This window comes from Hetaerina americana, unplaced genomic scaffold (assembly GCF_022747635.1).
Source record: "Hetaerina americana unplaced genomic scaffold, ioHetAmer1.1.p SCAF_8, whole genome shotgun sequence".
NCBI classification, from domain to species: domain Eukaryota; kingdom Metazoa; phylum Arthropoda; class Insecta; order Odonata; family Calopterygidae; genus Hetaerina; species Hetaerina americana.
Genome location: NW_027287427.1, coordinates 39,006,153 through 39,019,601, shown reverse-complemented (window position 1 = coordinate 39,019,601; position 13,449 = coordinate 39,006,153). Strand labels below are relative to the sequence as shown.

Here is a 13,449-nt window from a genome sequence, read left to right as displayed (position 1 = left end):
ATGGTCCACATGCTCAATAAAAATGCTATGCTCTATTAAAAAATATGATCTGTAAACATATGCTCAGACATACTAATATTAAAATGCATTCACTGGAATAAGGGGCAAATAAATATTCAAGGGTATTCTACTCAACTAAATTGGGCTGAGTTAGCCACAGCTATGCAGTTCATTGCAGCCTCAGTTCATTTTGTTCTCAAAACATTATTACCATACAATTCATTGGCTCCTCAAGTAAACATTTGAGCAATCAAAGGGATAATTAGTTAATTAAGACTAACATGGCTTTATTTCTAATTTCAGAATGATATTTTTAGATATTCAGAGTTAAACTTGATGAACTAAGGGTTACCAAGAGACCATGATACCTATGGAAGACTCTTTTGGTTGGTAAATTTCAATAAACCATGTTTTTTCATACCACATGAATAGATTTATTATTGCTCATCTTCCGGACCCCCTACAACTATTGATTCATTATAAAATTACAGAGGCACTAATGCACATTTTCAGCCCAGTCTAGATTAATCCCTAAATATGCATAAATTGATTTGAAGTGATAAACTTTACCACCAAGGCTGTTTGGACCACATCACTCCGCTAAAGACATCCATCTAATCAGCCTCACAATTCTAGATGATAATTCTAAAAAGATTTTGATCCTTACCTCAAAGGTTACTTTCAAAGATGACCTTGCTAGAGTTTGGGAGAACTCTGGATGAGGTTCAGTAATCAACCACACTCTGAAATTCTCAGTTTGCTTCTTCGATGAGTAAAGGGATCGAAGTTCCCTTTCCAGAAAGGGAAGAAATTCAGTAGCTAGGTGCAGATTTTTTAGGCAAACCCATTCATCCATACTATGGGCTTCCCTCAGCTGCTGGGCCAAAGCAGTCCAACCAACACTTCCTTGCTGCCCCAGTGCTACCTGTGAGTTGATTTTCAATCCTTATAATTTATAAAGAAAAACCTTTACAGATTTGTGTGTGTGTGTATGTATATACACACACACACACAAAATAAATATATATATTTATATATATATAGATATATATATATATACATACGAGGGTCATCCGGAAAGTAGTACCCGTTCGTGCCGCATGAAGTGCTGACGACGCGAGTAGCCGCTGGACGAGGTCAGATAGCTTCAGTGGCTTGTCTGCCTTCTCTGAGCCAAGTTGCGTGACGCTAGTATTGCCTGTGTTGTTTCTGTGATTGTTTACAATGTTTAAAAAAATTGAGAACGCCGCCAGTTGTGAAGTGAGGGCAGTGATTAAATTCCTCAATGCAAGAAACGTTCGCCCATGTGATATTCATCGCCAATTAAAGGAGGTGTATGGAGACAATGTAATGGACGAGTCGTCTGTTCGGCGGTGGTGTCGCAACTTCAACATGGGGAGGGGGAACACACACGACGATGAGCGTTCGGGGAGACCATCTGTCATTACAGACCAACTGGTGAGCTCAGTTGACGAATTCGTGAGGAACGATCGGCGCGTCACAATTGATGACATCTGTGAGCATTTTCCCAATGTTTCTCGAACAATTGTTCATGAAATTGTTAAACACCATCTGCATTATGCAAAAATTTGTGCAAGATGGGTCCCTCGCGTATCTCAATGAGCTGGCGGCGAAGGACTATGCAGCAGGAATACAGAAACTTGTCACACGTTATGACAAATGCCTTAATTTGCTTGGAGATTATGTTGAGAAGTAGTTTAAAGTATCCTCTTTCAAATAAAATTTTTTATGTTTGTTAATATTTACTTTTGTGTCTTTATTTCACGAACGGGTACTACTTTCCGGATGGCCCTCGTGTGTGTGTGTGTGTGTGTGTGTGTGTATATATATATATATATATATATATATATATATATATATATATATATATATATATATATATACTCATTTACATAGAAACAGATATAAGGAAAAGGGATAGGAACCCATATAAATGACAAACACAGGAGAATTGGGGAAGGGGGAATCAGGCAGATCACATATGTAAAAATATTTCCAAGACCGGGACTTGAACTCCAGATCTTTCCACTTGCCGGGAAGAGGCTCTTAACCCGCCCGGTAAGTGGAAAGATCCGGAGTTCAAGTCCCGGTACCATTTTTTGCCTTGTCACACCCTCAACCCCTACATTCCCACTTACCACAACAGTAATCAACACATGTTTAATTAAGACATCTGGGGTAAAGGAGCCAGGTCCCTTCCTTAGGCCACATACTAGTTCTCAGTATATTCTTGGATCCACAAAACTGCACAGCTTGAGTATAACTGCCAGTATTCAGGGTAATCACTTAGCTTGAAACTAGGGACCCTCCAGTTAGATAGATAGTTAAACAATATCCACTGGGCTACCATACCCAGCCTCACTTAAGTATCCACCCATTGGGCTCTCAATCAGCCATACATTTTTTTTGCACAATAACAAAATATTATTGGCCATTTTCGGGTTATTAACAGCAAGGCTTAACAGCTTTTAACCATGGAACTTCTAGCTGGACATATTTCTAAGTCTCTTCAACATAACCTCTTCTGTTCAACACTACCATCAAGAAATAACCTCATCCAGCATTACCAAAATGAAACTAGTAACTTCCTCATACACCAAATCTTCCATTTCCTATTCCCATATCCCCCATTATTTTACCTCATCCGAGTGGTCTCTTTTGTCTACTGGAAAAACTGGCTGGTCCGTGGTTGAGGCTTTTAGGGTTCATTATCATACAATGTCCCACCATCTTTGAACTGTGGTACCCACAAATGTACATTTTTCTCATCCATAACATCACCACCGCATGCCTCACTCAATTGCTGATTGATTTCAATGGGCATTATACCACACAAGTAGAGAAAATGGATGATGCACTGCTGTTGAACTCTAAACAATGCCATTTTACAATTGAAAATGCTTCTCACTCTTGCAACAGCTATACAAACCCTGTGATCTGTATGGTGAAACCTTCTATTTCTTCATCGACATCAAACCACACAAGCTGCTGCAACAATATGTGGTAGGGGTGTCAGGGAACTAGCCATACATGTAGAAATATAAGTTCATGCGTACAATTTAATACACGTCTTCCACTCACAAAGATTATTTTCAGCTCACCCACAGTTTTCTATTCTGTCCTAGTCCATAGGATAAAATTAAGTGATCTTAGAACTTATACCTCATAATATGTCAATTTACCAATTATTAAACCCTATAATTCCATCAATAATGAATCAGAATCGTCAGCAGTTAATAAAAATGATAGATTATGAGATTGAACACATGCCAATGAAATTGCATAAATTTATTTTGGCAGAACAAAAGTATCACAAAACAAATTTACCTCATGGTAGTGACCATCTCCAACCACATCATGAGCAAGTGCTCTTAGCTCCTCCGATGGATCTGTTCCAGGGGAAACAATAAACAATATTGGCTCTGTAGGAAGGGCCTCTCTTAATAACCTTCGCAGGCTGATAGGAGGTGGAGAAAGGTCATTCAGCCCTGTCAAAACAATGGTTTTTCATTACTTAAACTAAAACTAATGATGTCAAAAAGAAAGGAATGATTGGCCAGTCCCAGGGTTAAGAAATCTGGTCAATATTATAAAATGAAAGAACAGCATACATGTTTAAGGGCAGAGTAACACTTTGGCAAATGCAGCTTCCAACACTGTAGATTAACATGATTTATATGGTACTTGAATGTATGATGAGCTTAAATGAACACAAGAAGTAATTTACTTTTGTGTGATTTCCTTGAAGTGAGTACCTATTTGCACTTTAAATGCCAAGCAATGGCTGCCAAGCCTACCAACTCTCAATAACAAATAATTCAGTGCTTTTCACGACTATTTTTAATTTCAACTTCAACCTGAGTTTTTTTTTTAGTTTTTATATCACATTATGCTTATCAGATAACTTCCATCATTAAAATGACATCACATTCTTAATGCCAAAGGATTTCTTAGTCCCAAGGATTACTTTGCGTTGAAAATATCTTTCTTCCTAAAAATGTAATGCAATTATTGCATACTGTATAAGTTGTCAAGGCTTACTGTGAAGGTACAATATGATTTATGAACATTCAGCACTTAGCAAGATGTCCAAAATGTTGGCCCACAGTGACAGCTATCCAGAGAAGCAAAGAAGTTCTACTCCAGAGCAATCCTAATATCTTTTTATCTCTTCCCCCTCCTATCTTCCTCCAAGGGAGAGAAATGGAGGGAGAAGAAAAATATATAGCGAGGAATGAGCTTTCTGCCCCAGAAATATGTAGTGATCGACAAATGGATGGCCCAAAACTAATGGGTGTAGTCATAATTACCTACCAAGAGCATGCTGTGAAAAATGTGTCATAGCAGTATGAAGCTGATCTGGAATCAAAGTTTGGGCAACAAGAACTTTCTGGAATGGTGTCAATTTGCTCATTTCATCATCTTTCTCATTCTGTTCCATGTTCAACTTTGGTTTGGAAGAATCTTTACTGAGATTTAACTTAGCATACAAATTTGGGAGCAGTACCTATAAAAAATAATGACAAGGTAAAAATTCCATAATAATTCTAAAGTTACATAAAAAAACACATTCAACACCTTGAGTACAGTACAAATTATTGCTAAGAAAGAGGAAAAGATTGCTATGCACACACACACACATACATACATACATATATATATATATATATATATATATATATATATATATATGTATATATATATATACACACACACACACACACACACACACACACACACACACACGAGGGTCATCCGGAAAGTAGTACCCGTTCGTGAAATAAAAAGACAAAAGTAAATATTAACAAACATAAAAAATTTTATTTGAAAGAGGATACTTTAAACTACTTCTCAACATAATCTCCAAGCAAATTAAGGCATTTGTCATAACGTGTGACAAGTTTCTGTATTCCTGCTGCATAGTCCTTCGCCGCCAGCTCATTGAGATACGCGAGGGACCCATCTTGCACAAATTTTTGCATAATGCAGATGGTGTTTAACAATTTCATGAACAATTGTTCGAGAAACATTGGGAAAATGCTCACAGATGTCATCAATTGTGACGCGCCGATCGTTCCTCACGAATTCGTCAACTGAGCTCACCAGTTGGTCTGTAATGACAGATGGTCTCTCCGAACGCTCATCGTCGTGTGTGTTCCCCCTCCCCATGTTGAAGTTGCGACACCACCGCCGAACAGACGACTCGTCCATTACATTGTCTCCATACACCTCCTTTAATTGGCGATGAATATCACATGGGCGAACGTTTCTTGCATTGAGGAATTTAATCACTGCCCTCACTTCACAACTGGCGGCGTTCTCAATTTTTTTAAACATTGTAAACAATCACAGAAACAACACAGGCAATGCTAGCGTCACGCAACTTGGCTCAGAGAAGGCAGACAAGCCACTGAAGCTATCTGACCTCGTCCAGCGGCTACTCGCGTCGTCAGCACTTCATGCGGCACCCACGGGTACTACTTTCCGGATGACCCTCGTATGTATATATATATATATATATATATATATATATATATATATATATATATATATATATATATATATATATATATATATATATATATATATATATATATATATATATATATATATATATATATATATATATATATATATATATATATATATATATATATATATATATATATATATATGAAAGAAGTCCGGTGGTGCCAAGTCCGGGCTGTAGGGCGGGTGCGGCAGCGTTGCCACGCCGTGCTTGGCCAAGAAGTCCGACACGACAAGCGCGGTGTGAGACGGCGCATTGTCGTGATGCAGCCGCCAGATGTTTTTGATCGCTGGCCGGACGCGGGCGACTCGTTTTCGAAGCCTGTCGAGCACTTGGACGTAAAATGCAGCATTTACAGTTTGTCGTTCAGGTACAAATTCGTAGTGGACGACTCCCCTTTTGTCAAAAAAGACAATGAGCATCGCCTTGGTCCGAGATTTGCTCATGCGAGCTTTCTTTTGACGGGGTGATGATGGGGTGTGCCACTCCGCACTTTGTCTCTTCGACTCCGGGTCGTGCTCAAAGATCCACGTCTCGTCACCCGAACCAACGTTTTCTAAAAAATGTGGATCATTTTTGCAGTGATCCGCAAGTTGTGTCGCGATTTCCAAACGATTGAGTCTTTGATCATCACTGAGCACTTTCGGCACCAACTTTGCACATGTTTTTCGCATCTGTAATTGCTCCCTAATAATCTCGTGCACTATTGTTTTTGGCACATTACACTGCTCTGCTATCATCCGAACACTAAGACGACGATCAGACTTCAGTAGGTACATCGCGAACTTTTCGCACATTTTCGTCGGTGAGTGTCGTTGATGGGCGTCCAGGCCGTGGTTCGTCGTCGACCTCTTCTCTGCCCTCCACGAACATCTTGTGCCACCGAAAGATCATGTTTCTGGACATGGCTGACTCCCCGTAAGCCTGGTTAATCATACCGACAGTTTCGGTAGACGATTTCCCAAGCTTTACCACAAATTTGATGGAATAACGCTGCTTCGGCATCGCGTTCCGTGACGTGGGTCGAGCGTGGAGGTTCGCGTTAACAGAGCTCCTCACTACACCACAGCTCAGAGCCGACTGCCTTTTTCAGCGTCGCTTGCCAACATACCCCCCTCCAATCGCAGCCCGTCAGAGCGGTGCTGGGCGCACCTGGAGCGGCGGGAAAAAATCAGTACACTTATTTTCCGGACGATCCCTGTATAGTTGCGTTAGGTAAAAAAGCGTTTACAGAATAGGGTAGTTACTGACTGGTGCTCTAAGTGAAGATGTAAAAAAAGACCCGTGAAAACTGTAATTTTAACAGTTCTCATAAACAAACATAACTTGGAAACTTGGTCGTTATGACGAAAGGTTCAGCCGTACATAAATGTATGTGGATGTATTTAGGAATGAAGCAATACATATTATGGACGAGCGGAACACAAGAAAACAAGTTTTTAGCACGTTAAAGGTAGACAGACAATGGGTGAATTTCGATGGGTGACGATAGTTGATGGTTTAATATATATATATATATATATATATATATATATATATATATATATATATATATAATGGGTTCGACATTAACGCAAATTGAAATGTTTCAGAAAAGCACTTCGATTTTTTAAATAAATAAATCAAATTGATCAAATTGGACAATATTTAGACAATGGCATATAAAATTACCTTCGACTGACATAAATTATACACTCTATCTTCTTCTACCCATTCAGGGAGGTTTAATTTCACTTTGGCCATTTCACCTTTGACATCAGCAACAGTCTGGCTGGTAAAAAATTCCCATTCCTAAATTTTTGGATAAAAATCAGGATTAGTGAGAGTGCATGCCTACACATGACAATTAAAATATGTAGCAGATGTCAGTGAATGATAATAATAAGCACTTATTAAAAATAAAATCACAGAAAATTATAAATAAAACCACAAATCAAAATTCCTGACCCGAAAACTAAAGTCGGTAGTACATAAATGTAGTTGTTTGCCTTGCATTGATGTCACACAAATATTTATCCATCCTTAAAATATAACTATCCAAAGAAATATTACATGAACATGGTATGGCTTGAAAAAAAAGAATAACATGAAATGAAGTTTTTGCAAAAAAGAGATTTAAAAAATTACTTTTACAATTTTCCTTAAGCATAACAACTGTATTTTACATGTGTGTGGAGTTTTTGCTCTTTGAACTTAAGATCACTTTTACCAATGTATTAAACTATAAAGTACTAATCAATCATATGATGATTAAAGGAAAGTCATTACATGCCACAGAATAGGAGTTTAGCAAAAAGTAATGCCTCTGAAAAATCAAGGGCTTGAGATTTTCTCAACTAGAAATTCATGATTAACATTACGTTTCTTCTCAAAAATGCTCATAAGACATAAACAGTAGCCAAAGAGGATAGTAATGATTCCAAAAACTTCACAACCATCTTGTTAATAAGCACCTAAATCTCCCGAGGACAGCAGACAAATCTAGATTAAGCTAGCAGAAAGAACAACTCTATGTATGACGCTATGCATATGTGACCAACTGCCAAAAATCAGGTCTGGTTGATACTATTCAGGACGAGTGTGCAAAATTTAGGACTGGCTACCATAATTCAGGACTGGGTGCCATTATTCAGAGTATACAGTATAAGAATGTCACGCTAAGTCCAGCTGGTACAATAAAATTCTATTTGCACACTAAAGGGAGGAAATATTCTGTTCATGTTTACTCACTTTTCACACCATGTCAATTATTTACTTGTATTCAACTAATTCCTAAAAAAAGGTACACACAAACACCTACATATGCATAGAAACAGTATAAAACCATAATTATACATAATGATGATAGGCATAGCACATAACATGTTAAGGCTTTTAACTAATGATTCAGTCACAATCAGAACTCCAAACAAAAGGAAAGAATTAGTACATGAGAACTTTCAGAATTGAGAGAGAATAACTAATACCATGATTTTCATGGACAAGAATTGACTTAGCTTCCATGATGTGGGAGAACACCAGTAAGAACTAATAAAAATCTCTAGGGGACTGTAATAAGCTCAGTATGTACTCTAAAATGATAAAAAATAGCTATAATAAGAGTGGGATAAACATAAAGTACACATTTGTAAGAACTTACCTTGTCCTTAAACATATACGGAAACATTTTGTGTGCCAAATGAAGGGCAAACATTAGCCTATCACATTTGAACAGTGAACGACTTATATAATAATATGAATGGCCAATTAATTTATTTTGAAGGTCCTTAGTCCTCAAATCTTCCTTGTCCTACATTTCAAAGAACGATAATAAATGAAAATCATATTAGTGCCATATAAATAATGATCACATTGCATTTTTCTAGCTCAAAAAGAAGCAATTAAAATCTAAAGTTTAATTAATATACACTTTTACCTCATTTTCTGCAAGAGCTTTGTTCATTAAAGACATCAATGCAGATGTGGAGAATTGATATATGGAATTTATCCTCCTTAGTTCAACAGTGGCAAAATACAAAGCACTGCCAAAATCTGCCAATGGGCAATAAACGTCATACTCCTTCTTGAGTTCAGCACGGAGATTTGAAGATGCTGAGAGAGACTGAGTCACTGCAGAACTGCTAGTTTTTGTTTCATTTAGTGAGTGCAGGAGCTCCTGTGAGTAAAGAAATAGAACAGAAGCATTTCTAAACTGAAAACTGAATTCCTACAACTCACACCTGTATAGCATAGTTGAAAATACATAGCCTCCACTGGCCACTTTCTTGGATCTTTTCAACTATTTCTTTCTGTTTCAACTATTATTTTTCCTGACTTATCTCTGATTGTTAACACAGATTTTCCCGTCTTGATTCCTGACGGCCAGTCTAATTATATAACTCAATTGGGCTAATGCCAGGTGCATAAGGTATCAACCAGAATATATGCCAAAATATATGATGATGTGTTATCATTATCTTTCAATGAAGTTATTTTGCCTGCACTGTTGTGGCTAGTTGTTAAGAAACAGGGAAAGAGATAAAACTATACAATAATAAGGCAAAGTGATCTACAAGATTTTTATGCAAAGGGCATGACAATGGTCAAATTCCTGAAAGACTAAAGAGATAAATATAGTGGCAATGATGGAATGTGATCTTGATGTTAATCAATGAAATGGAATATGAATACAAAAATGTAATAAATGGGAATGTATCAGAAAATTGGCAGAAAGTAGTTTCAGATTGAACACAGAGTTTTACGCATGAAATTCCAATATCACTAATTTACAGTGAAATGGTACATGATGAAAAAGGCAAACAAAAGTTCTCACAGCGACATCCATTGGTCTATGGCTGATATACTCTGTCAATAACATTCATCCATAGAAGCTTCACTAAAATTCAATGGAATCAAATGTCATTAGCCAAGTTGTGAAGCAAAATCAGAGATCAGCTGTAATATTTTTACATATTTTAGCAACAAAAACCAATGTTATCATATATTTTGATGGTGGAAGGCAAAAGTTAAGCATGCAGGAGATCATTGGTGAACACCCATTGCATCATCACAACTGAAAATTACAAAAGGAAACTATTACCATTTTTCTGAAGTTAAGCTCTCTTATATTTAAGACAAGACTTGAGTGATCAATTATCTTAGTATTGGAAAAGATTACATAAATAGGATTATTCATTTAAGTATGCACTATCACTATTATAAGTATGCACAAACATTATTTTTTCAAAGGTAAATAATAAATAAATCACTACTTGCTAAAGTTATGGAATAAATCAAAATTATATTTTATTTCATTTTTAAATGGGATCTTCTGGCACTTTGGGACTCTAATGCATCATATGGAGTCATTAGAAGTTGATGGAGATTAATAAGGCCAACAAGATTAAAGGGGGAAATGTTCCACGGGGTTAGGTGTCAAAATTCCAGATTATCTGGATTTTGCCTAAATTGGACAACCACCAGCCTGATATACTCTGGATTACTGAGTTTTTATAGACTATAATAAATTGTTTGAAATGTTGCCATCATACGTTAGGGAAGGATTACTGGAAAACACTATGACAACATACAGGATATGTTTTACGTACAAGGAACAGCAAAATTGATTTTTTAAATATAACTTGTGATACTAAGTTAGACATCTTTAAGAGTAAAACATTCACATTTCAAAAGGCTATGAGGAACCTCCAAAACCTCATAAAGTTATATATCAGAAATAATGACATTTTTTATCTGAAATTTTCAATGTCAATGACATTTTAGGCAAAACTGACTGGAAAATCTCGGGTTCTGAATCTTGCCTATGCTTGGAATCAGTCAAACATAAGACATCATGATGACAGGTATATTTGATCAGAAAAATCATTATTGTTAATCATTGATAAATTTCAGTTTCATCAACAATGCCTTTCCTGCTGATGGGATGATTTGACACAATAGGTCACAAGTTCCACATGTAGAGTTTTATGGATTTCAACAGACTTGGGCAAATTTTCAACATTCAAATGAATTTCAACACTTTTTTTATTTTGATGCAATTTGCCAAGGTGAATTTAATAACCCATATAATAAGAAAAAACAAGAAGAAAAAATCTTTCCACCAGAGGCATTTGAAAATTCAACAAAAAGTCAAAATTGATCCACTCTTATGAGGATGACATCAAGTAATGTAGTAGCATGAAACAACTTTGGCCATTGGCACTCATAACTTATATTTGTACTTTATAGGAACTATATTTTCACCTTATTCTGCAATATATCTCCTTGTGCACCAGTCAATTCCTGCAAGAGGTTTTCCTGAAGTCTCTCTAATTTTATATTCCATTGTTCTTCTTCCTTTAACAGCTGAACTCTTCGAGCATCCAGTTCTGGCTTCTCATGTTGCAGTACTCCATTGAGTAGCTTTAAAAAATCAATTGGGTAAGTCAGCTGAGCGTAAAAGTTAAGTTTTATCTGTAAAAATCAATGCTAGTTTTTATTACTAGAATTATTTTAAATTTTTAGGCTAAAAGAGAAAATTTGGAAATTTTTATGTTGAAACTGGGGGAAATTCCATTTTTCAGGGGTTCTCGGCTACAGCTAACCAGCTATTGAAAACTTCACTCTACTATCTTCAGCCACTTGGGTCCAAAATTAATATCCTCTTACCTCATGACATCTGTCTATACTGCAACAGAATAGAGATATGATTTTCTTTCCCTTATTTTTTTAAAAGTCAGGGTTTTAAATTTGTTTGAAAGTAACAGTTGGCATTATTCAAGATATTTTTAGAAATTAAATTTTCATTTCTTTTACTTTTTATATCCTTTGTTTCCATCATTAAAAAATATATCAAGTCAATATAAATGACAATGATGAAAATGTTTTTATCATCAATTTCTGAATCCTGATTTTAATCATGTTGTCAAAAACTGGAAAAATGTGAAAAATACTTTATACACATAAATTTTTTAGCTAGCCTCTAAGTAAATCATTCATGTCATCTTTTGCCTGAGTTATCCTAGTGATTTACCAGTAAATGTCATCCATTCTTATTAATGATCACTCCAAGTATAACTTATAAAATCTGTGCAACCTTTCATTCGTCTTAAAAAAAAATTTTGATCCATTTTCTGCCTGAAAAATAGTTCCATTTGGATGAAGTCTTAGAAATAGTCAGAGAGAAAGAGAGTAACATTTAAACTAACAAACATTCCAGATGTTCCCCCTCCTCTTTAGCTGTAGAGAAGTGGGACCATCATTCTACAAGAACTACAATACAAGTATTGCAATAACTCTGTGGTCAGTCAGCTTAATTTTTTGAGTCATATCTTTTCTCATTGAAATTCTAAGATCTTTTCATAACTTTTTCCAAAAACATTACTGAAAGGCATTTTTTTTAAATTCAGCTATCAGAGTTGTATTAGAAACAATGAGAAGGGATGATGAAAAATGAAAAAGCTGATTTCACAGTTATGAGCAGCTATGGTTCAATAATCTAGAATGTGGTCTGTTTAAAAGGTTCCCGAACTTTTTGAATAGTGCATCACCAGTTGGTTATTTTTTAATTTGCTTGGAGTGGGCCTGTTGAAAATTCCTGCATAACCACCTTCAACCACTACATTGATCTCTTGTTTTATTGATTAGTTACAGCTGTTTAGGTAAAGGGGTGTTTGTGGTAAGCAGCAAAAAATTGGATCTGTGGAAACGAGCTATTTGAAGGAGCAGCATTGTTCTGTGAAATTCTGCATGAAACTCTGCAAATCCTCGACGGAAACTTTTGAGTTGATTACCATGGCTTACAGTGAGGATGCTATGAAATGTGCCACATGTTATGAGAGGTTTACCCAGTGCAAACAGGGGCAAAAATCAGTGGAAGACAAGTAGCATTCCAAAAGACCAACAACGTCAACTCATGACCCCCACCTCAAGAAAGTCAATGATCTTGTTCACGCAAATAAACATTTCACTGTTGGAGAACTTGCAGAAGAGTGTGGCATCTTGATTGGTTCATATAATGAAATCCAGATTGAAAAATTGAGGATGCACTGAGTCAATGTCAAATTCGTGCCTTGCCTGATGACATCAGACCAGAAACAAGTACCTTGAGTTCAACTCTATCAAGAACTGTTTGATTGAGCTGAGAAGGATGAAACCTTCTTGTCCTGGATTATAACAGGTGATGAGTCATGGGTTCATAGGTATGACATCAAAACAAAAGTGCAATCTTCACAATGGATTGACAAAACATCCCCCTAGCCCAAAAATACTCAACAAGTTTGCTTGAACATCAAGGTGATGTTGACTGTATTTTTCAATGCAAAGGGGGCTGTGCATCACAAATGCCAACCTAAAGGCCATATGGAGTACTACCTGGGGTCATGAAACACCTAAGAAAGAATCAGGGGAAAATGACCTGA

At 36.4% G+C, this 13,449-nt stretch overlaps 1 protein-coding gene across 1 annotated transcript in view; it reads right to left on the bottom strand.

Annotated features, from left to right (window-relative positions):
* The window catches only part of btv (dynein cytoplasmic heavy chain beethoven), a 135,560-nt gene that overhangs the window by 16,423 nt on the left and 105,688 nt on the right, over positions 1–13,449 (bottom strand). The window contains exons 63-69 of the mRNA XM_071596847.1: positions 11,294–11,452; positions 8,967–9,206; positions 8,691–8,840; positions 7,223–7,342; positions 4,336–4,528; positions 3,349–3,509; positions 668–925 (exon numbers count right to left, since the gene is read on the bottom strand). Coding sequence (XP_071452948.1) covers positions 668–925; positions 3,349–3,509; positions 4,336–4,528; positions 7,223–7,342; positions 8,691–8,840; positions 8,967–9,206; positions 11,294–11,452 — 1,281 coding nt within the window. The remainder of the gene's footprint in view (positions 1–667; positions 926–3,348; positions 3,510–4,335; positions 4,529–7,222; positions 7,343–8,690; positions 8,841–8,966; positions 9,207–11,293; positions 11,453–13,449) is intronic.